The 25,189-nt window shown below is 40.0% G+C and overlaps 1 protein-coding gene across 1 annotated transcript in view; it reads left to right on the top strand.

Annotated features, from left to right (window-relative positions):
- Nucleotides 1–23,647, top strand: part of LOC117753120 (solute carrier organic anion transporter family member 3A1-like) — a 28,826-nt gene extending 5,179 nt beyond the window's left edge. Inside the window, exons 3-10 of the mRNA XM_034571014.1 lie at nucleotides 14,801–14,899; nucleotides 15,151–15,420; nucleotides 15,542–15,706; nucleotides 16,187–16,385; nucleotides 17,215–17,350; nucleotides 17,485–17,657; nucleotides 18,406–18,470; nucleotides 18,733–23,647. Of these exons, the coding sequence (XP_034426905.1) occupies nucleotides 14,801–14,899; nucleotides 15,151–15,420; nucleotides 15,542–15,706; nucleotides 16,187–16,385; nucleotides 17,215–17,350; nucleotides 17,485–17,657; nucleotides 18,406–18,470; nucleotides 18,733–19,109 (1,484 nt within the window). The 3' untranslated portion in view covers nucleotides 19,110–23,647. The remainder of the gene's footprint in view (nucleotides 1–14,800; nucleotides 14,900–15,150; nucleotides 15,421–15,541; nucleotides 15,707–16,186; nucleotides 16,386–17,214; nucleotides 17,351–17,484; nucleotides 17,658–18,405; nucleotides 18,471–18,732) is intronic.
- The last annotated feature ends 1,542 nt before the right edge of the window (nucleotides 23,648–25,189 follow it).

Genomic DNA, 25,189 nt, shown 5'->3' with positions numbered 1-25,189 from the left:
AGTTGATGACTCACTTGCTTGAACTTCTTCAGCCTCATTTATTACCGCAGCTCACGCCAACTGCTCAGCTCGTCTTCTTCATACTGAGCTATAGCCTGTTCTGAACAGTATCAAGCCTCAGCCTATCCTGCCCTCTCCTCTAGCCCACAGAAAGAAACCCATCGTTTGTCATGCAGCATCACTGCTTGTGTGCACGCGCGTGTGTGTGTGTGTGTGTGTGTGTGTGTGTGTGTGTGTGTGTGTGTGTGTGTGTGTGTGTGTGTGTGTGTGTGTGTGTGTGTGTGTGTCCTTGTGCCAGTGTCCTGTTTAGTGAATGTGACTCACAGGTTTTGGGACATTGTAGATAAGAATATCTTAACACATTTTTTTGAAATTGTACATATAAAAAACACATTACTATCACTGTTATGTTATTGTGCAGCTTCCACATCCAGTAGACGCAGCACGCGACATGTCTCTAAGCTACTGTACCCCACAGTATTGACTTGCTCAGATAATTAGTTTAGACAATGGATGGAAATATCGCTGGCTGTTAAACATGTTAGTTACTTTATGGGATGCATGAGCCTATCAATACTTTATTTTGCTCTACCTTTAATGCACCACAGTGTTGCATGGTATTTAGAGGCTAGTCTAAGCCCTGGGTGCTATATGCAACAACAGATGAGATATTTTAACGCTACATTCTTTGATATTGTGTCTAACTGCTGATGTTTTGAAACAGCTCGTTTGTGAAAAATTTTGTCTGGTGCAACGACAAAATAATATCTAGGGTTGGCAATCCTGGAAAAACTAGAAAGAGCAGGCTACACTTAGCAAGAATGCAACCGATACATCCCACCCGCTCCCATCGGCCCCCTCTTCAAATCTATGGCCCCAAAACACATGAACGCACACTGTCTGACAACTGCTGGAAGCCAACTTTTCTGTGACTCGCTCAATAACTTGTGTCTATCGTCTCTGCTTCAGTGGTGTGTGTCTCTTCGGCTGTTAAAGACTCCAATCATGGACAGTGAGAGCACAGTAATTTCATCAAATAACAAGTATTTCATAAAAAACTTACTAACCCTACCTTTACAGAAGGTTGTGAGCAGAAGGTAACTGACTAACCATTTCAGAACCCATTTCCTGTATTCATTGTTGAGAGGGAAGCTGTGGGTGTGTGGCCCCTCGTTTGTCGGGGCCCTTGAGCAAAGCACTTTCGTCCCCAACTTCTGCAAAAGTTCAGAGGCCGGTAGCAGAGTACTGTGGTTACACTTTACAGAAACCTAAGAGGCTGACATAACACACATTAAAGTCTGTCTGCCAAAGTTGCCCAGGCAACAGTACAGAGAGAAGCAGGGAGGATTTTCTCTACTGTTTCTCTTACTGCTCAGCGACCTGCAAGTAGCAGATGGAGAGGCTAGAGAGACTAGAGAGAAGAAACAAGAGTCTCCTATTATGACTAAAACAAAGAAAAGATTTTGGCGCAGAACATGAATTATCTGATTACATATCTGAAATGTGTGTGTTAATGTACATTTATAAAAATAATTGATTTAGTCTTTTATTATTATTATTATTATCTTCTGAAGACTGAGAAAATGTGTAGCCAAAATTTACATCAGATTGTATATATCATTATTATTACTGATTATTTAGCCTTATTTCAGACTCATAGGTCCATATCAGCAGAAAAATAAATAAAACAGGCAGGTTGATACAGCAGGTCAAACAGTCCAAGAAACCGTAATAAGGTTAGAGCATTGTGCAATAACAAATGTTGTATGCTGTATATTTTGCTTGTCATATTAATATGTTGACCCTTTAGCCGTACAACATTTTCTCTCCAATCTAACCCTATTTAATATGTTCTTCCCTTACCCATAATGCATTATTTCACTAAGTTTTGTAGTCATCCCATTTGTTACTCATGCTAACTTACAGATAAACAAACAAACAAACAAATGCCAATGAAAACACTAACTCCTTGGCGGAGGAAATTACTGGTTATTGTTATCAGCCCTGAAATCCCATATTTGGAGGTTGGCTACAGGACAGCCAAAGTCGGCTAACTACCCCGAGTCATGACAGTCCCTGACCGTCCGAGTCAGTTGGTCCTTGTAGACTGTAATTATTCACATTACAGTTTATGAGACTGATGTCACACGAGGCAGCTCATACAGCCAACTGTCTTCTGTTTTACCTTTTGACTTTTTTGCGCACATTGTAATAATCTATTTTACACAAAAAAAACTGTATACATCATGCAGCCATAACTGACAACAAACAACCACTGTGTACACATGACATTAAGCAGTTGTACATGTTTTACTTTTTTTTAATCCAGCCGGGCTAATGCATCATTAAGCTCCTCTGTGCTTTAAAGTACTAGTTTTTGGCCACAGTGAGGCTAGTTGCACCTCCTCTCAGTCATCTCTGCTTGTTCCTGGCCAGTTGTATTGCGTTTCAGTACAGACCTCTTGCAGGGTGAGAAGGCCTGCGGTTTGTTCTGTTCATGCTTTGATCTGTACACTCTCTGCCAGCAGCACAGAGATTGGAGGAGATAGGAGAGGAGGGGGGAGAGGAGAGGGAGGAGGGGAGGGACGGACAGAGGATGGAGAGCAAATGAGGCTAGCACAGCACCACACAACCCACCCTACCTCCTGCTTGGCTAGAGTCCAACTCATACCAGATGCCTGATGTTAGACTGTTAGACACCTTCTATGCTTTTAGAACATTTAAAGAATGCACTGAGTTTCGAGTCAGATTTACTATGTAACCATGCAGGTCACGCTAATATCAGTCATAGTAGAAAAACAAAGACAACTTATCGGTTACTAATAGTTTTCAGGTTTCCAGGTTGCTTTGACAAATCTGTTACTCAACTGGGATTTCTTTGGGATCGTTTTCACATATTTTTATAAAGTTTTTATATTCACTGGGCAATATGGAAAAAAATGATATAAATTAAATCAGCACCACTGCACTGAGGCGCATTACTCTGCGCAGGTCAACAAGTGACTCTGCTCCTCTGATGTTTTCTAATCAATCACACGTAGAACTGATCTTTATAAAAAACTCATTTATGTTCCTGGATAAACGGGGCCTTGCTTCTTCTGCAACAAAGAAGTTACATTTTTAAATTATTATTATTCAGAGGATGAAAACCGCTTAAACTATGAACGTAGCGGAAAACATGAATCAATTACGTTCTGTCACTGTATCGATGCAGAGTCGTCCACCTCTCTGCAGGAGCCCAAACATTAGCACGTGTGCTGCTGCTGCTCCTACACTCTGTGCTGTGTGCGTCAACCTAACCTGACGTGGCTGTAACTCTATTCCAGTCACATGATTGGTTCAGCGCGGCGCTATTCTCATTGTCATTGGGCGTTTGTGTTGTCTGTCAAAACATGGATGGGATTAGTTCTATCAACATTATAGAGACCATGTCTTATATTTCTATAGAGGATATTTTATATCGCGATTATTATCTTTATCGTTTTATTGCCCAGCCCTTCTTGACTTTCTCCACATTTTGTAGCATTGTTGTAACTTATAAGCCTGTCATGTGTCACAGTCCAAATGTTATAGTGCTGGTGTTAGTGACTGGAATGTGATGGACAAAACTAACCATGATTGATGGTGATGCATAATGAATAATGCTGGGTTACTGTTTCATATTTCATTTGCTATTTGGAATTTTTGTGGTTGTGAACAATTATAATAATACTAATACTCTAATACTAATACTAATAATACATTTTTATTCTTTAATGAAATAACCCATGAGAAAAACCACACATTAAACATCTCTAAAATGGAAATGAATATTTAATGAATTTTTTTCTGAATGTCTGAATACAATTTCATGACAATTTAATGGTTGTGGAAACATTGAACCTAAAACCACAAATGTCAACCTGATGGTGGCTCTACAGGAAAAGTCGACCAACATTTGGTAGAAATTATTCTCTTTGGGCCATGAATATCTGTTCAAAGTTCTGACCGTCAATGCCAAAATATTAAAGGGGACATAGCATGCAAATTCCACTTTGTTAGTGCTTCTACACGTTAATGTGGGTATCTGGCATGTCTACCAACCCAAAAACTCTGGGGGAAAAACACTCGCGCGTTTTGTTATGGTTCCTCTAAGTCAGAAACGTCATGCTTGAGTGACTCGAATGAGCTTCCTGTGTATTGTGTCGTAACAATACACTGGAAGTCTCCCTACATGGTCTTGGCCCACCCCCCACCTCATCCCCCCCGCCCCCCCACACTCGTTACGCCGGGTTTACACCGGACGCAGCGAGGCTGCGAGGCAGCGCAGCGCCGTTCCCAAGCCTGGCTGTTCACACGGGAGGCGCATTTCTCCGCGCTGGTCAGCCCGTGATTCACTCACATGTGGCATTTGTCTGGATCGTTGGGACTGGGAGGCTGCAGCAGTTGCTCGGGCGCGACCGCTCGCTCTCCCATGCGTGAGCTGGAATTTGTGTCAACGCCACACAGCCAGCAGTGTGGAAGACTTCCACAGTGTTCAGCACTACTGTAACACTGGCACAAACACACAGAGCCCCCCCACTCGTTACGCCGGGTTTACACCGGACGCGGAAGCGCCGCTGCGAGGCAGCGCAGCGCCGTTCTCCAGCACGCAGCCGCCTGGCTGTTCACACGGGACGTGCATTTCTCCGCGCTGGTTAGCCCCATAGACTGTATATATAAGGTCAGCCCGCGATTCTGCTTTCCCCGCTTGTTGTTATACCCGTTGAATGTCGGGGTTCGGGGGTAAATGATGGTCTTCATAGCCCCCCCCACCCCCCCACCCCTCTCTTTCTCTCTCTGTCTGTCTGCTTGTGTGCTTGTAGTGGATGGGCAGAGGGGGACATTTAATTATGTGATTGGGAAAATTTAAACTCCAGGACAACAGAAGGGGAATACAAAGTATGGGATGCATATTTGATAATTTATATCATATAAAATATGTAATTTATATCGTTTAAAATCATGGGGGGAGAGGGGGGAGGGGGGAGCTGGCTCATTAGCATTTAAAGGAACAGGCACTCAAAACAGGTCACTCTGTGGAGGGCTGTTTTAGACAGGGTAAAAAGGGTGCTGTTTTAAATGATCCTTGTGGTATTTTGACCAAAGTATGTTACAGACATTTCATTAAGACCCCAAGGAACCATATGTGAACCATACTTGTGGTAAAATGGGCATGCTATGTCCCCTTTAAAACTAGATTGTGGCATGGCTTTTGACACTAAAGTGAATTAACTGTGTTGTTCAGTTGGACTTTAAGTGTAAAAACTGTTGATCAGTGATGACTGGATCCGACAGTGTGGTCAGTCAACCAAAGACAGTCCTTAAAGAGGTAACACTATTTATTGCTTTTTTACCCCTCAACTGAATTTGTATTAATGCATACACTATATTTTGTACTGAAATCTTGACTCAGACTCTGGTAACATGTCCACTGCTGTAAAATATGTACTAGCTCAGTACTACGTGGATTTAGCTTTTGTGTAAGAAACTGTGTAACATCCCCCAAGCTTCTTCCTCTGACACTTACAGATAGTCTTTTTTTCTTTTCTCTCCACCACCCCCTCTCTGTACTCCCTGTATTGACAAACCAGGCCTGTTGATTGCCATGGTTACCTCCCACAATGTGACTGCTGGGTCTTCTGTTATAGCTATAGCCAAATGCATATAGCCCCGTCCTTATACAGTATGTGTTATGTGCCATTTGTATTTCAGCCGCTTCTTTTTCCTAGTCTCGGGGGGGGGGGGGGTTGACAAGCTTGATGTGTGAAGACACATTTGCATTGTAAGAAACCTCCTGAATAATGCAACACGACAGAGGAGTCGTTTAGCAAACATCTAACCAGATGATGAAATATTAAAACAGCTGCTCTCCATGGGCTCACTAACAAACCAGATGATAGACGAGAGGCTGCTGTGTTGTGGCCAAAACCAAAACTGCCTGAATGAGAGGCTGAGGACACTGGGAGTAATAGAGTCCCCCAGCATGCACCTGTCCTGTATCTGCTCTGTGTCTGCAGCCTGTTCCTAGTGTCCATCACCTGTGTTCTTATATGTGTGCACCCAGTCAGTGTGAGACAGACAGCAGGCTGCACAAAAGGTAAAGAGGTTATTCTTACTGGTTATTGTTCATCAAATTATTGTCTGAGAGAAAGTTTCCACAATTGTAGTTTAGTGTGTTAGCATGCTAATATTTGCTAATTAGCACCTAACAGAAAGTATCGCTTTGGCTAGGTTAACCATTTTCACGATTGTAGTTTAGTGTGTTAGCATACTGACATTAGCAAATTAGCACCAAACAAAGTACAACTGAGGCCAGGTTAAAAATGTCACAATATAGTTAGCAGCAAATACAAACTACACCTTAAGCTAGGTTTAAGGTTTTCATAATTATGATTTAGTGTGTTAGCATGCTAACATTTGTTAATTATAGCAAACAAAGTACAGCTGAGGCTATAATTGGATTAGTTCTTTAGGTATTTGGCAGAAAAATGTATGGACCAAAACAAAATGCCAACCTCATGGTGGTGATATAATTCATCCTCTGGGAACCACCAATTTCATCAATTCTGTGCCAATCCACTCAGTAAATGTTGACGTTTCATCAGGTACGTGGCAGTGTCAGCTTGCTAACATGTAACGTGTAAATGTAATGTGTTATTGACAATGTTAAAATGGAGATAAGCAGGTTTTCACAGTTTTAGTTTGATTTGTCAGTATGCTAGCATTGGCTGATTTGCAACAAACATGAAGTACAGCTGAGGTTGATGGGAATGCCTTTAGAATTTGAGCTATTTACCATAAACCACATTAATGGACTCATTACAATTTTGACGGGATTGCAGTGCTTAGATGGAAAATTGAGGTATCACCTCAAAGTTGTTATAGGTTTAATCATTTTAGAATAATTTCATTTGAACAAAGGTTTTATGACAATCCATCTCGTAGATGAGATATTTCAGGGAAAGCTTTGACCTGTTGGTGCCTCTTTGGCTAGAGGATCACCAAAGAGAGTAGGATTCACACTCAGGGGACCAGATCTGGCTGTATACAATTTAACAGCAATCCATCTAATAGTTGTGATACTTCAGTCTACACAAAGTGTCGAACTGACTGACGGTCAACAGAACAATGCAGTGTACCTACTGTATCTTGCCATCTTTAGTTCCTTTTTTAATAGAAAGTTAAGCAGCTGTAGTAAATACCAATGCAAATGTGTATTTGTATCTATCCACATGGAAGTTTCAAGCGTCTATTTAATATTTAACCTGCGGCTAGATCAGCTCTGCCAAATACCTGATAGAAGGAGGAAATGGCTTCCCAGAGAAAGACCAACCTGCTCCTGAGCTGTGTTGACTATAATGTACAGGGTGGACTGTAATTAGATTATTGATTGCTGTCTACCGCTTGACTGATACCCAAGGCAAAGGCAACTAACCCTCCTATCTATTGTATCACTCACAGAGCCTCAAACAGAAACACATTTTCAATTAGAGTATTCATGCTCTATGCATTTTTACAGTATGGCTTTTGCTTTACATCTTAATGGGGTTTAGTATGTGGTAGTGCGTAAATGTTAGTATCTTGTTAATGGAAGATGTAAATCTTGTTTTGCTACAGAATGTACATTCTAGTGTTTTGTGAGCACCACTGCAACACCACAGTGCATTGACTCAGAGGGCTATTCAGATGCCTCCAGTTTAATTGGGTGTCAACGAGTTCACATTTCTCTGTTGAATGACAAAAGCAGATTTTCCTCTTGGAAACTTGGATCTGTGAAGTCAAAAATAAAGCTGCACATTAACATTCAAGTGCATTCATACACATTCACATACATTTTGCTCCAAGCACTGTGCAGCTTAACAGAGCCAGTAAATTCCCTGGCGCAAGTGCGTGTTAAGTCAAGCTAATCATTATACCTTTTGCAACATTGGTAATACTTTGACAAACTAGCAACCCCCCCTTAGACCTTCTCATTGTACTGAACGTGCACATGATCTTAGACTGAGCTACAGCAGAAATGTTTAACACCTGCAGCAGTGTGCCAAATGGCAGGATCAACACAGTAATTAAATACTGTAAAGAGCTGTGTCAACTGAGTGTAATATCAGCTGAGCCTGTGGAGCTCGAGGGGTCCAGCTCTGGGTCAGCTTCTCCCCTCCCGCCTCATATCTTACCCTCTACTCATCGCTGTAATGCGCATAATGAAGCTCTGTGAGGCTTGAAGTTGAGAGTCCTCTGCAGCAAAAAGCGTTTTCACTCTAGTGCAGCTATTATTCTTCCACTGTAGGACAGCAGAGGAAGGAATGGACGCTGACTCAGCATGCACTGTCCGTTAGGTCCGGCTCAGGTTGTTTTATGTGTGCACCTTTTAGGAGCACCTTTGCCAAGATACAAAGTACCAGTGATTGAATATTGCCATAATGTGAGTCTGAGTGAGAAATTATTCATGTGCTGGCAGTGTGACCAGGTAGAGGAGCCCTGTCTCACACAGTTTGACCTTGCCTCTGCTGCACTCATTACTGCTGCACATGCACAGACGAGGGGACGGCACTGCCATCAGGTTAGGCTTGGAACTACTGGATTTGTATTGTTATTCTGTAACAGTTTTTGTCACTTTGGCAGAGTGGCTGCCACAGCACATCACCATCTACACATTGTTGGTAATTAATTTATCGGCTGATAATTGTATTTTTAGACTGTATATTTACATATAATAAATTAGGCAAGATATATATAAAAGTAAATAAGAAGCTGACAATAATATACTTCACCTATTGAACAGAGGGCTTTAAAAGAGTATTCCAGCTTTTAGACTTCCGGTACAGGAGTCCTGCTCAGCCCTCACATTAAAGTGGTAAATGAAATATCCTGGAAAACAAGACGAGAACAAGAACAGGATTTGTCCAGCTGCTAAATGTCTTCTTTCCAAAGTCTTCCCCACCTGCCTTTTACTCGCACTCTCATTGGCCTCTAAGAATACGAATAAAAACTTATCCTTCTAAAATGTAACAGTGGTTAACTGGAAATCATTTAGGCTGCAAATATACTTTTGCTGGAAGGGAAATGTTAATTTAAAAGTCCAGACCAACCAATAAGAGCCTTCATTAATGGATCTGACTCAAGCACATACAATCTATGTTTTTACATCACTAAAGTGTGGCTGTTATTGGCAAAACATAAAACAACTTCACAGTGAATCTAGGAGATCTTATCTATACTTCAAACACAGATCATTTATTTATACTTGCAGAATCTATCAGCAGTAAGCAGTACAATCAAAATAGAATTAGTCTCTCCCTATAAATGTTATTTTAAATAATTAAATTACAACCACTTTGAGCAAAAAAGGTTGAGGTCAAAAATAGTCCGTCAAACACAAGAATAGTAATAAGTAGTTACTGGAGCTGCTGCAGAAAGAGAACTGCAAGCTGCTGCTGAAGAAGCATCTTTTTTCAACGTCAGGACAAGTCTGGACCCAAGCTTTCCTTATGATGCAAAAACAACTTACTTTATACAAGTTTGTGTTTTCTATGCCAACGCTCATCTCTTGGACTTTTTACACATATCGTGATTATATATTTGCTTTCTTACTCATGTTAATTGTATATAATGTTCTTACTAGACTTCCTTATCCTGCTAGTGTTATCTTGGTAGTGTTCCTCTCTTTGGGGTTGTGGATAGTCCTTCTCAGGTATAGGTAATATCTGAGATGCTGTGAGCAGCTCTGGCTTGGCACTTTTCTGGATGTTTCCAGTTATAGAATGGGCCTGTGGTGCCTCAATTATGCTCTTGTGGGGGTTTTATAAAATGTGAGGCCTCAAGACTATGTCCTTTTTTCTGCATGAGCTTGTGAGATAAAATTTACAAAAAAATTCTTCAGATATATAACAAACAAACTTAAATGAAAACTGAAATACAATCCAAAGAAATGAAAAAATAGAGAGCCATTTCTTTTGATGTCTGGTGAAAATGGTTCAAGGAAGAACTCGATCAATTTTGGTGGAGCCAGGATTTTGAGTGTGGTAGGTAGGGCGTTTTTCAGCATGTGTTTTTTCCCCAGGGAATATTTGATGGATTTTAATGAAAAGAAATCGGACTCATTAAGGGGACTAATATCAATATCACAATAAGTGTGTGAAATCTGGTGAAGCATGATTTAACTGTTGGACCTTGATGAACGTATGCACTCTACTGAGTGCCATGCCGTTTAACTGATATTTTTTGTTGCTGTAGTTTGTAGTACTGTTGTATATGATTGCATTTTATTCTGAGACATTTGTAATTTTCCAGGCCTTTAACAATCTAGTAGAACATTTTTTGCTACTGTATTCGATTGCAGTATGAAGTACATGCAAATAGGCTGTGAGAAGAAACATTACATTTCTATTTAATTATCATTTCTATCTTTTTTATATGTAGTATCATGTGATCAGCCACAGTGTACAACAAAAGCAAAGAGAAACTTTAAAAGTTCTCCAGGGCATTATGTACTCAAACAAATAGTCCGTACAGTTAGATATCTAGCTGTTGGCTTGATATTACTACACACAAGGAGGAACTGTCAGAGCCTTTACAAAGTCTCAGTGTAAGTGGGGTGTCTCTCCCTGCCATTTCCAAACGGCTGGGTCACACAGACAAAGACTAAGCTGCCAGTGTTACATGGATACAGTATCTGAGTTAACTGTATCTGAGGCTCTACAGTTCAAAGTCTTTACAAGATAATAAGAAATGATCCTGTGAATTATACATTTCTGTCACACAAAGTCACATATAGCTGTTTGTCACAGGAATAGAAACAAGTGCTTCTTGTAGTGGATTTTTACTTGTGTTGTTTTGGCTGAAATTAGCTTTTGTTGCAGAGAGACAAGTCTTCTAGTTTTCAAGTGTTCTGTCCCTGTCTTCCTGCACATGCGATATTCTACCGTGTGTGTTGCTGAAGTGTTAAGTGCAACAAATTGTCCCATCACAACTAAATAATCTTTAACAGTCATGACCGTCTTGCTGCACCTGATTCTGTGGCTCTAACTGAAAACACAGAGTGCATCTACAGCTTCTATCCTTGGTTACACTGAGGCAGAACTGCAATCACTGCAAAGTCAATACGTCCACAGAGATTTACACTCAGTCTCTAATGAGCAATCAAAAGTTAATAAACCAATCCTGTGAAAATGTTTTTATCTCAGCGGTGCTGATTTATAATCAATGCATTAAAAATTCATGCACATCATGATTTGAAAATCGTTGCAGTGGATGCTGTTGTTTGCAAAATATGTCAAATTACGATGCAGCAGCATTTATTTCAAGTAATTGAAATTTAGATAGATTTGTCAGTTTAAGAACTTAAACCTTTGAAAATGTTATTTTACATTTTGTTAAATGTCTTAAAAGTAATATAATATTCATTATGATATAATTATAATAAACTTTATACAGCACTTTTCAAAACACATTTACAAAGTGGTTTACATGGTAGAAACAGTATTAAAACATTTCAGGGCTAAAGCAAATAAGATCAGGGAATAAAATAATAGAATAATAAACAGATAATATGTGTAGGTAATACCAATTTTACTACGGTTATTAAAAGCCTTTTTTTAATATATGTTTTACGAGTTCTAGAGCCTTGACTGTAAAATATTGGTTAAACTGCAACATTAGTTGAAAGTGAATCGATTTCAAATAGTTATTATAGATTATAATAATATATTATTATGTAGACAACTTTGTTTAGGCCACACCTAGTACACAAACTGCCTACTGTATAATCACATGAAATTAGAACATCAAATATTTTGTACATTTTTGAATTTATAAGACAGTTCCTGAAGGTCAAAGTCTAAATATACTATTCTATATTTATATTTAAACCCACTATTTTTAGTTTTATTAAATTTCTTTTAGAAACAGCATGCATCAGCAGAGGTTTTACTAAATAATAATAACAAGTTGTATTATAAGGCTAAAGTCACATTAACTTTAAGGTGAATTTTCACTACCCTGATGTAATCTCTGAGGAAGTGACCTCAAATACCAACTGCTGAGTTGAACTGCTGAGTCCAAACATTAGACCAGGGGTCGGCAACCTTTTTGACAATAAGTGCCAATGTAAAATTTTCTTGTGAATTAGTGTGCCGTATCAACATTTTTTTATATTAAGTCTTATTATTGAACCACATTAATATTTCCAACAGACATGTCATTTTATTCCATCCATATTGGCTATATATAGAACAACAATTTAAAGAAACATGTTTATCTCATTATGATTGCAATAATAAGTTTGTCATTAACCCCACCAATCACACTCATATTCAGAATTGCAAAAGCTTGCTTCAAAGACTTTGAGAGAGTTGGCTTCCCATACCTGGACACTGCACGTTTGATTGATTCTCCCTTGTCTGCCTGATCTTTGAAACTTCTTTCATTTTCAAAACATAACGTGCACACAGCATGGTCCTTATGAAAAACAAAGCCACAGTCTTCTGCCCATGAGGGCGGAAATGCCCGTGTCTTCGTTTTTTTAGCTAACGGGCATGCCATCACCAATACACCTGAACGGCTGCACTTCACGGAGATTCATGTGGGGAAATGCGAACAGCGCCGGCTGGGAGGCTTCTTCTTCTTATTATTTAATGGCGATTGGCATCGAGCCTATGGCGCATTACTGGCACCTAGTGGCTGGGAGGTGTTAACATTAATCAAGCTAAATAATACAGGCTGCGTGACGGCAAAACCTTTGAACATTTCTTTAACAAGTGTGCCAATGATTATGGCGCCGCGTGCCATCATTGGCACGCGTGCCTTAGGTTGCCGACCCCTGCATTAGACAGTCCTGAATCTTTTTCCTGGTGGGTGTCGAACAGCTGTTGCTGAAGGATAATCTTACAGCATAAAAAAGCTTAAGTGTGATTTTCCTCCATCATGCTTATTACTACCATTAACGTCGGCAGTATCACTTTGAGGACCACTCCAGGCTCTTACGTTATTCCACTCTATAGAGGACTCAGCAGAGCTGGTAGTGCCCACAGTGAAGTGAGGGAACGTGCAACTTCAGGGCACTGAGTATCAGACTGGCTGGCAGCCAACATTTTCTGCTGGTTCACTGCTGTGTGTGTGTGTGCGTGCCAGCCTGCCTGCATCACATACATTATGGATTAGTTGTCTCGTCCTGTGTTTCTCTGTGATTTGACTACTAGTGGCAGGCAGAGGAGGTGACACAAGGCTGTTCATTGGTTAGTGTTTGAGCATCTGCACTGCTGTAACCTCTGAGCTCATCTCTTACCTTACTCCTGCTACACTGGTATCAGAGACTATGCTGATATGAACATAATGTGCATATTGTAGACCACAAACGTGCACAACTAATGTTATTTCTAAGGGCTTTGTGTTTAGTGCTTAATAGCCAACATTAGCTGGCTAAATTTCTAAACTGCGCTTGTGAAAATGGTAAACATATATTAGCATACTAGCCTTTAGCTGGGGAAAAACACGTTTTATATCGGCCTTTAGCGTATTATTCTGAGTCAGAGATATCAGTGACTGTAAACAGTACATGTACAGACTTTTATAGCTGTGAGCAAAGCTTTGTCTTGTTAAAAAACATTATTATGAAAACCGGACAATGAGTATCTGGTTTTATCTTTTATCTGCCAGTCCATATTTAGGCATATGAATAAAGGTGGACATGTGCGTCCAGTGTTAGGGTTGGGATCTGTGAACATAGTGATTAGAGTTACTAATTGTACAATTAAACTTAAAATATGTTGAAAGAATCATAGATTGGGCTAAGACGCTGATACTGTCTCTTTTTACTCTGTCTCTTTCCAATGTCGCTCCTAAAAGGGAATACAATGACCCCCAAAACATGTGTATGGCTAAAACTGTGTTACATTGCTTTACCAGATTTTGAAATAGCGACCAGAAATCAAATCTACATGTTCTTTCTGCGTCTGTAGAAATGAAAGATACCACGCTGAGAACTGAATGAGCAATTGTGCCCTGAGATTTTTCACTGGTGATAACCACAGCACCAATCACTACATCCTATTCAGAGAAACTGACGGGTCATCTCAGTGAGGAGGGAGCAGCCCTTTCTGTGCCAGGCTCTTGTTATTAACCACTGCCATTGTTCCACTGAACACCAGCCTGTACAACTGAGTTCCACTGCCTCTTACACACAGCCCTGCTCAATCTGCTGCTTACTTCAAACCTCTCAACCTCTGGGCCAAAGAAGAGTATCTTTTCATAGGAGAGAAGTGAACTACTGCTGGTTCCCCACTGCTCTCACACTGAGAACCCATTTCCTGCGAGATTATTTATGATCCTGCTGGATAACATAGTCTTAAATCAATTAACCTGTGCAACCTATGAGCTGCATATTATAGTGACAGTGACTAAATCTGTCAGTGGGAGACATCTGGTGAAATTTAACGTCCTTGGCTTGGATTCAATATCTAATCTTTCCTTGAAAAGAACCCATTTGATTCTCAATCATACTGTGGATTTAACAACAGAATTGTTCCATGGGTAGGAGGCCTAATGTTACAGCATATTTAATTAAAGGGTCAAGTAATAAACTCTTTCCAGTCTTTATACAATGCTTCCCTCTGCTGGATGATCTGGTGAAGTGCACTTATAGCTAAACTAAGCTGAAGAAAACTTAAAATTGAAGTAAATGCAGATTTTATATATATTAATACTAACATGGAATTTGTGTTGTTGTTGCTCTTTTCATTTTAACCAACTGACATTGTATATTCTTCTGTCCTATGTTTTGCAGGTATTTTATTTTCAACTTTAGTTTTCGGCCCGGCTTGTGGCTTCATCTTAGGTTCCGTCTGTACCAAAGTCTATGTTGATGCTGTCTTCATTGACACCAGTAAGTTGGCCATTACTATTTGTCTGCATTTAATGATATTGTTCACTGTGCAATAATTGTATTTTTAATTGACTGTAGGGAAATTAAGAATACTGCAACATAGTACTCAAATAAAAGCATTAAAAATGGACATAATAGTCAGAATGTACTCCTAATCAATCCTGATTTCTTCCCATTGATCTGTTAAATGTCATCATACTGCATTAATCAGCATCCATTCATTGAGATAAACTCCCCTGCCTCTTGTTCAGGTAAGCTGGACATCACCCCAGATGACCCTCGCTGGATCGGAGCGTGGTGGGGCGGCTTCCTCCTCTGTGGTGCCTTACTATTCCTGTCGGCCCTCTTCATGTTCGGCTTCCCCCAGGCACTGGACGAGCAGGACATGGACGGTGGAGGGGAGAGTGAGCAGGCCATGCTGCCTTCTTCCCTGACCATGGAATACCAGGGCTCCAAACCCAACGGGACCATGCGGGGCTTTGAAATAAACAGTGGCCTCACGGTCTGTGAGCATCTGAGAAGTAAGGAGGGGGGAACAGAGGGAGCGGATGGTGAGAAAGAAATGTTGAAAAAAGATGAAAAATAACAAAATTTCCTTATCTCTTGTCCCATTTTCTGTTTTCTCCTTCTTTATTGATTCAGTAATCCCTCGGGTCACCAGGCACTTACTCTCTAATCCGGTGTTCAGCTGCATCACACTGGCAGCCTGCATGGAGATTGCCGTGGTTGCCGGCTTTGCTGCCTTCCTTGGCAAATACCTGGAGCAGCAGTTCAACCTTACCACCTCCTCAGCCAATCAGCTGCTAGGTAGGCAGGCCAATTGTTTACCATTAAACAAGAAGTAGGTTAAGGTTATACAGGTAAAAAAAAGAGAAGTAAAATGGCACTCAGTAGAGCGCATACCCCTGCCAAGGCCCAACAGTCCCCTTAACTTCAGTCCAGCTTCACCAAATTTCACACACTCATGTATCAGTTCCCAAAACGTGTTTGACTTTTTTCATCAACTTTTAACATTATTCCCTGGAAAAACTTACAATTTAGAAAAGTGCCCCATTTCGCAACGTTTAATAAAGTTTAAAAAAAATCCTGGATCTGTCTCCTGATTCGATCCACACCAAATTTTCATGGGCTCTTCCCTGACCCATACGGCCGTACTACATCCTTCCACCAAGTTTTGTTGAAATCCGTTCAGTTTTCTTTGTGTAATCTTGCTTACAAACACTACTAAGGAAAATACCAGTAGGATTTTTGAGGGAACAGTGGACATCCCTGTCTTTCTCTCCGCAGGTATGACGGCCATCCCATGTGCCTGTCTGGGTATCTTCCTCGGGGGGCTGCTGGTGAAGAAGCTGAACCTGTCTGCACTGGGCGCCGTCCGCATGGCCATGCTGGTCAACCTGGTGTCCACTGCCTGCTACGTCTCCTTTCTCTTCCTGGGGTGTGACACCGGGCCTGTCGCAGGGGTCACTGTGGCCTATGGCAACGAGTAAGAGTGATAAAAGGCCAATGTGGCCAAGGAGTCTTTTCAAGGATTTCCAGTTTTACTTGGGCCTTGCTGTTGTTTTTCCACAAGAAACTATTCCAGTTATACATGACTTTCACTACAAACATGCAATTTTACTGTTTATTATCATTACTTTTGTATGTCCACAATTTCCATCTACACGATTTCCTGCTGTATTATAACAGTACCTACAGATATAGTTGGACATTTTGGGAAATAGTCTTACTCACTTTCTTGCCAAGAATTAGATGAAAAGATCAATACCACTCTCATGTCTTTGTGGTGAATATGAACCTAAAGCCAGCAGACAGTTACCTTATCTTAGCATGTAGAATGAAAACAGGGTGAAACAGCTAGCCTGGATCTGTCCAGAAGTCATAAGTGCATTTCCCCAAATAATAAAATAGTCCCTGCATTTTCATAAATCATTTTTTAGAGACTTCTTCTTAAGAGAAATCTGTAATTCCTGTCACCATGTAGCTTATCTCATCATTCTTCTATTAGAAATAAGATGATAAACATTATTATACATTAATAAGTCCACAGTAAAACTAGGTGTGTTCTCCTTGTACTTTGTGTCTGTAATATGATGACATACATTTTCAACTTTTATTCAAATACATATCCAGCCGTCAGAAATACTTGCTTTTGCATAATTGTTTACTTTGTGCTTTTAGTGTATTATTCAGCCGATAGAGGGGTGTGTTTAATCTTAAATGAACTGATCAACATGATCATTTTCATTTGACGTGAACATTGTACATATACAAATGTTTATCCTCCCTAATATGACCTTTGACCTCCTCCACAGGACGTTGCGATCCTGGCAGCGACCTGAATCGCCGTGCATCAATAACTGTAACTGCTACACAGCGTCAGTGAGTCCTGTCTGTGGTTCCAATGGAATCACCTACCTCTCAGCCTGCTTCGCTGGCTGCACCAAACCAGTGAGTGGAGATGAAAACACTGCAACCAGCTGATTTATGAAATGAATAACCACCGGACACATTCATACAGTGCAGCAGTCTTCATTCATTCAGATAGTGGAGTAACTCAGCTCTTCCTCTTGTCTTTGTATCAGAACCTGACCAGCTGCGCGTGTATATCCAGCAACAGTGAGGAGGCCGTGGCGCTACCAGGGAAGTGTCCCAGTCCAGGCTGTCAGCAGGCCTTCCTCACCTTCCTGTGTGTTATCTGTGTGTGCAGCATGATCGGAGCCATGGCCCAGACACCCTCTGTCATCATCCTTATCAGGTATGAGACCTGCGGTTATACACAATCTCCAAAAGAGGGAGCTGTTGGCATTTATGTCTGCGATCCGGGAAAAATGATGGAGTCACATTCACTTTTGTCACCTCAAGTGTAGAGGAGATTTGTCAAGATTTGTCAAGCTGGTAAAGAGAAATATTAACATAACATTATGTCTTAATCTCAAAGGTCAAAAAGGACACTGTAAGGTACAGAGTAGACAGTTAAGTAGATGTGTGTGGATAACCTATATAATGGCATCTATTTGTCTACTGAATGAGTAAATAATAATAATCATCATTATAGTAATCATAATAAATTGAAATTCACCCAAAATGAAAGTCTTTCTTCGAAATAATGTTTTAAGAAGGGATTTAAAAGCAATAACAATTCTGATCATATACCATCAAAATTAGTTTGTAGTTGACTGTCTCCCAGTAGTGTGTAGAATTAATTGCCTTAGTGCATTATTATTATTATTATTACAGTAACAAACTCAAGATAATCTGGTTAAACTGGTGGCTTGTTTGCAACCTGTCTGATTTCAGACTTTCCTGTGTTCACAGAATTCCGCAACTATTACTACCAAGAGAAATAATGTCCAAAAGTACAAAAGCAGTCAAAGTTTGCAGTAAACTGGAATTATTCTTTAACTGCAGATGATCATCTGTTGAACTACAGATGAATGCTTGCTGAGATGCAGCATTCACATCGATAGAACACTTTGCTCATCCCAGATGTTTCTCTGTTTCAGAACTGTAAGTCCAGAGCTGAAGTCTTATGCCCTTGGGGTTTTGTTCCTGCTGCTGAGACTTATAGGTATGAAACTCAACATTCACTTCTAATGCTCCAGTCTTATTGTACACTTATATCCACAGAGAAACAATCATTTCATTTCTGTAATGACTCTCACACCGTTGTATTTGTCCTTCCTGTAGTTTTACTCTGTATTGTAAACTTGCAATTTTTCATCTTGGTTAAAATGGACTTCATCGCTCTGTCTGTGTGAATATAAAGGAAACCTCAACTCTAACAGGTTCTCTGTTTGACCCATTGACCTGCTGTCTGTCCACAACCCCAGGCTTCATTCCTCCCCCTCTGATCTTCGGCATGGGCATCGACTCCACCTGTCTGTTCTGGAGCTCGGTGTGCGGCGAGAAGGGAGCCTGCATGCTGTACGACAACGTGGCCTACAGGCACCTGTATGTCAGCATCGCCATCGTCCTCAAGTCGTCTGCCTTCATCCTGTACGCCACCACATGGCAGTGTTTAAGGAAGAACTACAGGAAGTACATCAAGAACAGCGAGGGGTACCTCACCCCCACCGAACTCTTCGCTTCCAACGTGACTCTGGACAATTTGGGCAAAGAGATAACGCAGAACCCGGCCAACAGGACAAAGTTCATATACAACCTGGAGGACCATGAGACATGTAACAACATGGAGTCAGTTTTATAGTGGCGCTCTGCACGGGGACTGCAGGCTGGAGGTGTTAGTGTGCAAGTGACCTGATGTGCAATGTTTCTCTGGTGTTATATTGATTTAGAAGAATGTCCTCAGTTTGGGTCTTATCTTCTTCTCACCCAAAACATCAAAACACAATGGAAAAAAATATCCCAAAATATCCAATTATACTCAATTTCTTATTTAGTTTTCTGATACATGTTTAAGTTTTTGTTTAGCTTTTTTCACCTATTTAACACCCAAGTAGGGATTGACAGCAAACACTGGGAGAGAAAGGAGAAATGACACTTCAACAAATTTTAAACAGGGATGTTGCAGTAAAGTGTTTTGTATCCTTTTACCAGGACACCAACAGAATTGTTTTCTTTACAGATTTAGATTTAGTAAAATCTTCAGTTTAGATGAACTTCAGACTCAGAGCTGTGTAAGAAGCAGAAATCTGTTTGTTCGTCAGCTTTTCTTTGACAGTTTATTTTCCTTTAGAAGGAAATATTTCTCAGGTCGTCAAGTCAGATAGAAAGAATAAGAATGTGATTGTTCGCTGTCAGATGAAGCATTTTTAGCTTATGTTTTGAGCACTTTTCAAGAACATACAGCTGTAGTGCAAGTGGGATCATTCCATTCAGGGAGTTTCACTCTTGTAATTGGCTCGACAACCCCACCAAATCATTAGTCACACAGTTAACTTTAACACAGGGAGAGGTCATAACTCTCTCTTCTGGCCACATCATTAAAGATTTGGGAAATAAGGGACAGAGAAAAGAAAAAATATCTACTACTCTACACCAAAACCAAATCAATCAATTTCCAAAGCATCTTAAAATAATTGCACTTATCTTTAATCCCCAAATCATGAGTGCAAAATAAATGAAATATCTCATGTCACTTCTAACTTCATTGTTCAGTATTTTACAAAGTAGCACGGGAGTTAAATCTATGACAATATTTATTTTACCAGTGTGGTCATTTACTTTACACCTAAGTGGGGTAGGTTTATTTTCTTTTTAAAAGCTAAAACATAACACTGATCGTGTTGTTCATGTGTTACAAAATGACTGTCTTTCTTATTTGCTTCCAGTGGAATTGTCCTGTTCTAGTTCTCGAGGGCATTCTGGGACATTTGTTGAAGAAAGAGGAGCCTTGAGCCAGTATGTAATACATATCCCTTTACTGTGTCATATTGAGGAGTTTTGCGATGAAGGCTGGACAAGATTCTGATGTTTCAGAACCACACAACTGTTTTTTTTCTACTTCACATGAATCTTTGTTTTCCCTGTGTCCTTTATAGAAATTAGGTAAAATTTTCAAAAGGTCATTTATTAAAAAAAATCCAGTCCAATTGTTTAAATGACGACCGTACCTAAATCTGATGAGGATAAATGACTTAGGTATATAAGCATAACTGAACCTGTTTCTAATGCATAATATTATCCATCTGTCACTCATGTCATTGGCAGATGGAGAGAGAAACACAGTTTGACTTGGTGGTGTAATTCCACTGCCCTCAGCAGAAATGCATGGAATACATAGCAACACGACAAATAACAAGCAGGGAACATTCTCTAGCTGACACAGGTGGAGGCTGACAGAGAGTGCGAAGACATTTAAGTGGAACGCCAAGTCAACGTAGCGAGACATGATGATGGTGGTGGGCTAGCTGTCAGCAGACACAGCATAGCATGACGCAGCCTGAGTTAGTTCTTTTAGAAGCATGCTGGTAATGCATGTGATGATAAAAAAGAAAAAAATACTCAGTATGTCACTAAGTTGCACACACTGCAGTTTGGTGGACATGGAAATGGTTAAATACACATTTAACTCTAATGGCCTGCAAATTCTATTTTTGACCACGGGAAAGCTTTATAATGCATACTGCATTGTGATGTCAACATGAAAAAAATACTCAGCTGATTCATAATCGCTCACACTGCAGTGACTGATTTTTAAATACACATTGTTTTCTATGGGATTCTGATTTCTGACATATCCAGTTTATGTAGAGTATGTTGTTTTCTTCAGGCTTACTTTGTAAGTATCTAATATGTTTTGCATCAAAAAATATGGATGTTTTTCCAGCTACTCACCACTGCAATAGATTTCATTTTCCAAACATGTTTAATCCCTTTTGGGGATAGAGACTGGAGGTTTGAAAGTATTTTAATCATTTTGGGAAATACATATTCACTTTCTTGCCAAGTGACGCAGCACTACCCCAAGAAGTAGGCATGCACATGATCCACCCTCCCATAAAAAGCTTTTACACCTGTTTTTTGTACGGGTAATGAGATACAACATGTTCATAGACGCCCTCATGGCTGGATTTTATCGATGGAGCCAGGTTAATGGTTTCCCCCCCCTCTATTTTTCCATCTACGTCCTACATTTAGCAGAACCAGCTGCTGGTTGTAATTTGACATTTACTGTACAGACATGAGGTCAACATCCTCGTCACCTGGCAGGAAAGCTGAGAAGTGTTTTTCCCAAAATGTTAAATAGTTCCTTTATAGTTGAAGTCAACTACTATTTAGTTTTATGCTGCCACCCATGCTTAATGAGCCTTTTGTTTGCTAATGGTGGAGATGATTTATTCATATGATGTATTTTAGTTTGGCACCTCACTGAACCAACAGTATAAACTCTACGGTACATTGATGCAGCTTTAGTATCATAAGAAACACGGAGACATACAGTATTTATCAAATAGGGAGAACAGACAGTTGTTAGAGAATACTTGAGATCAACTCTTAATGGACCTATGTTCAAACCGGACCAGACTAACATCTGCTCGGTTTGATGTGACAGTGAGAATACAGATGTTTAGCTCTGCATTGAGACTTGAATCTTTAAACTGGGGACTCTCTGGACACTGAGACAGGTTGTGCCTGAAACAGTTTGATCGTCCCTGATGGGATGATTGACTCCGAGCAGGATCATTCAGGACAGCCGGACATAACGCTGAAATGTAAAAAAAAACTAAACAAAATAAATAAAAAGGAGGCTTCCATTTTTCTAACATGGAGGAGGGCTATGACCAACATCACCTGCTGGTTCGCCGTCTCCACCTTAGCAACCCCCTCCCCAACAGGTGACGCTGTCTTTGATATCTGTGACGTCCAGTGTGTCATAGTGCTGACTCCTCTGTACATAATAGTGCCATACAAGTGCCAAAGTGACACCATAGAAGTGTTCCGTAACGTCCCGCTGAGAACGCTGTCTCAACACGCTGGAGCTCGGAGCAGATCGTCCAGCTATATGTAGCCTTTCTGTGATATCCCTCCACTTACTTTCACCATATCATACAAAAGTGTCCCGAAAAACATTTTGCCTATAAAATATTGTACATTTGGTCTAGAGAGCAGTATTATTTAGGATGTAATAACTGTTAATATGTAGGACTTTTCTACTAGTGAAGTTATAGTCTAATTTTGTCTTTCCATCAGTGGCAAAGCTACTGTTTGTTGCTTTGGTCCAAATACGAAATAATACTTTTTGCTTGAAACAAGTGGCGCCAATGTTGACATGGTGCAGTAAATATGGTCGAGTGTAGAGCATCAGCCAAACTTTACTGATAGCAGTCCTGCACCTGTGCCTGGATATGAAGCTCTACTCTGACGGGAGCCCATGTTGTGCCATATCAACCTGTGCACTGTAACATTCAACACTTTCCAAGAAGAAGCCAACATATTGTAGGTCTGTCCAACGCGCTGGCAAAGTGTGACGGCACTCGCTTGACCTTGTATTCACCTGCGGCGACAGGACTGTTTCTTTTGGCACCTAAATGTGCTTGAGATGTTTTGCCTTGTGATGAGAAACAACTTTGGAGCATAAAAGTTTTTGTTTTTTTTACATCCTCTTTTTTTCCCATGATTCTCTTTTTATGACCTTGCCTTTTGGTAACAGCAGGTGGACTTTTATAGCAGATCTGTGGAGACGGAGGTATTGACATATGAAGAGTTTGCTACCAAAATACGTAATGAGTGGGCAAAAATGTTCTTATCTGAGGTCTCTTAACAATGGACAGTCATCCTGTAAATACGTCCATAATCTGATCCTTATGTTGCTATTATCATTTCTCAAGGAAAGTCACTTTTTGTAGAGGAAAGATCTTATTTTGGAAGGAAACTCTTCATATGCAGACAGATAATCAGTTGGTTGGAGCATTTAGGCAGCATGTTGCCTTTAATTCAAGTGAAACCATGTGCTAACCATGTTAGTGACGGTTTTAGAGTGTTTTGTTTGCTTATGTTGTCGGTGGAAGTCAATACATGAATTTCATGGTTCTTTGCAGTGACGGGACCTTTGACATGGAGAAGGGCAATGAAATAAGAAAATATCACTTATATTTTCAAAGCATCAAAAAAAACTTTTAGATATGCTCTACTGCTTCTTTGGTTATTTATTTTTATTTTTATTTAAATTACATAACTTTATATTTAAAAAAGCTTTATGTTCTGTATATTTCTTGGAAAAGATTACATGATTGTATGTTTATTGTAAATACATTAAATATACTATTTTTGGTTTTAATATGACATTTTCTGTCTGATTATTATTATCACACATCTGAAAGGTTCAGATCTTATCATTGTTGTGATCTGAGTTTGACACAAACCTCATTTGTCAGAATCTAATATATATGATAAATATTTTTCATCTGATCATAGTTACATTTCATAATTGCTACTTATGTAGAAGTCTACAGCCAAACTAGCAGCTCTATGAGGCTGTGCTTTGAGCTAAATACTACGATGTTCATGCTAACATGCCCTCTACCATGTTTGCCATGTGTATGGATGACCACACTCTCATGTTTTGTGTGTTTGCATGTTAACATAAAGTCAGTGGCGGAGCCAGGATTATTCCAGTCAGGGGCCGTAAAGGGGCCACAAGAGGCCAATTATGTTCAACATCCACACTTCCTGATACAGTAAGGTGCATATCTTTCTTTGTTTACTATTAGCTCTATAACTTTGAGCAAAGCCTCACATCCTTTTGAAATTAGTTGTAATTAAGTGACTAGTATATATACCCAAAAAAAGGCTATTGACAGGACAAGGGCAGGTCAAGGAGATTTCAGTTGACCCCCCATGGCAGCGCCACTGGGTCTGTCCCTGCATAAGGTACAGCTGAGGAAGACTGAAGTGTCAGGAACAGTAGAACAAAATATTGGACAAATAAAAGAAATTATAATCGTCAGTGCCACATAAAACATTACTCCACTTTATCCTCAGGGGGACATTAGTGTCTGTACCAACTGTCACAACAATCCATCGAATAGACACTTGGCTCAAAACTGCAAATGTCAACCTCACTGTGGCGCCAAAAAGACAGTGAATCAGTCTATGAGATCCATTCTTTAGGCAACATCAACATAGACCCAAGTACAAAATGACCAAAGTGATGGATCAGCATAAAATCAGCATAAAAACGTTGCTATCTCGAGGGCTACATGTTTCACAGGGTGTTAGCACTCAGCAGTTATTACCAGTATACGGTCAGATGCTAGTGAATGTGCCTCGTTGTCTTTTATCCACTTGATCTTTTGTTCCCAGCCTAGGGGCCCGGCCTCCACACGGGGGTCACGTGTCAAAAATAAGGTGTCGTGAGATGATAAGATTAGTAGGAAGAAAAAGATGCATTTATTTACACGTGTACGACTTCAAATCTTTATTTTAATCCTGTGAATCACCACAAAGTTTTACCTTCTCAGGTTGTAGCTCAAACTCACTGAGAAAGAAACATTATTCTTTGGCTGAAGAGTTTACAGCTCATACACTGTGATTAGAGTAGAAATTAGTTGGTAGCATTAGATGATTTATTAAAGATGACTACATTTGTATTTGCTTGGATGTTTTATTTCATACACAGACAGCATGTTGTATTTTTCTACATGACATGTAGAGCCATCCTTGCAATTAAAGGCTATATCCACTCAGTCATTGTGAGGTCAGATAGGGTGAAAGGAATTTCCTTTTCCTGTCTCAATGCACTGAGAGTAGAAGATAAATCCTGACATCAGTTTAATCGAAATGTGCTTGTGCTTTGCCAGATTCTAATTTCCTGTGATCCAATCT

The sequence above is a fragment of the Hippoglossus hippoglossus genome, chromosome 3 (assembly GCF_009819705.1).
Source record: "Hippoglossus hippoglossus isolate fHipHip1 chromosome 3, fHipHip1.pri, whole genome shotgun sequence".
In the NCBI taxonomy this organism is placed as follows: Eukaryota; Metazoa; Chordata; class Actinopteri; order Pleuronectiformes; family Pleuronectidae; genus Hippoglossus; species Hippoglossus hippoglossus.
The sequence above is the reverse complement of the archived record's forward strand: the minus strand, read 5'-3'. Positions and strand labels throughout refer to the sequence as shown.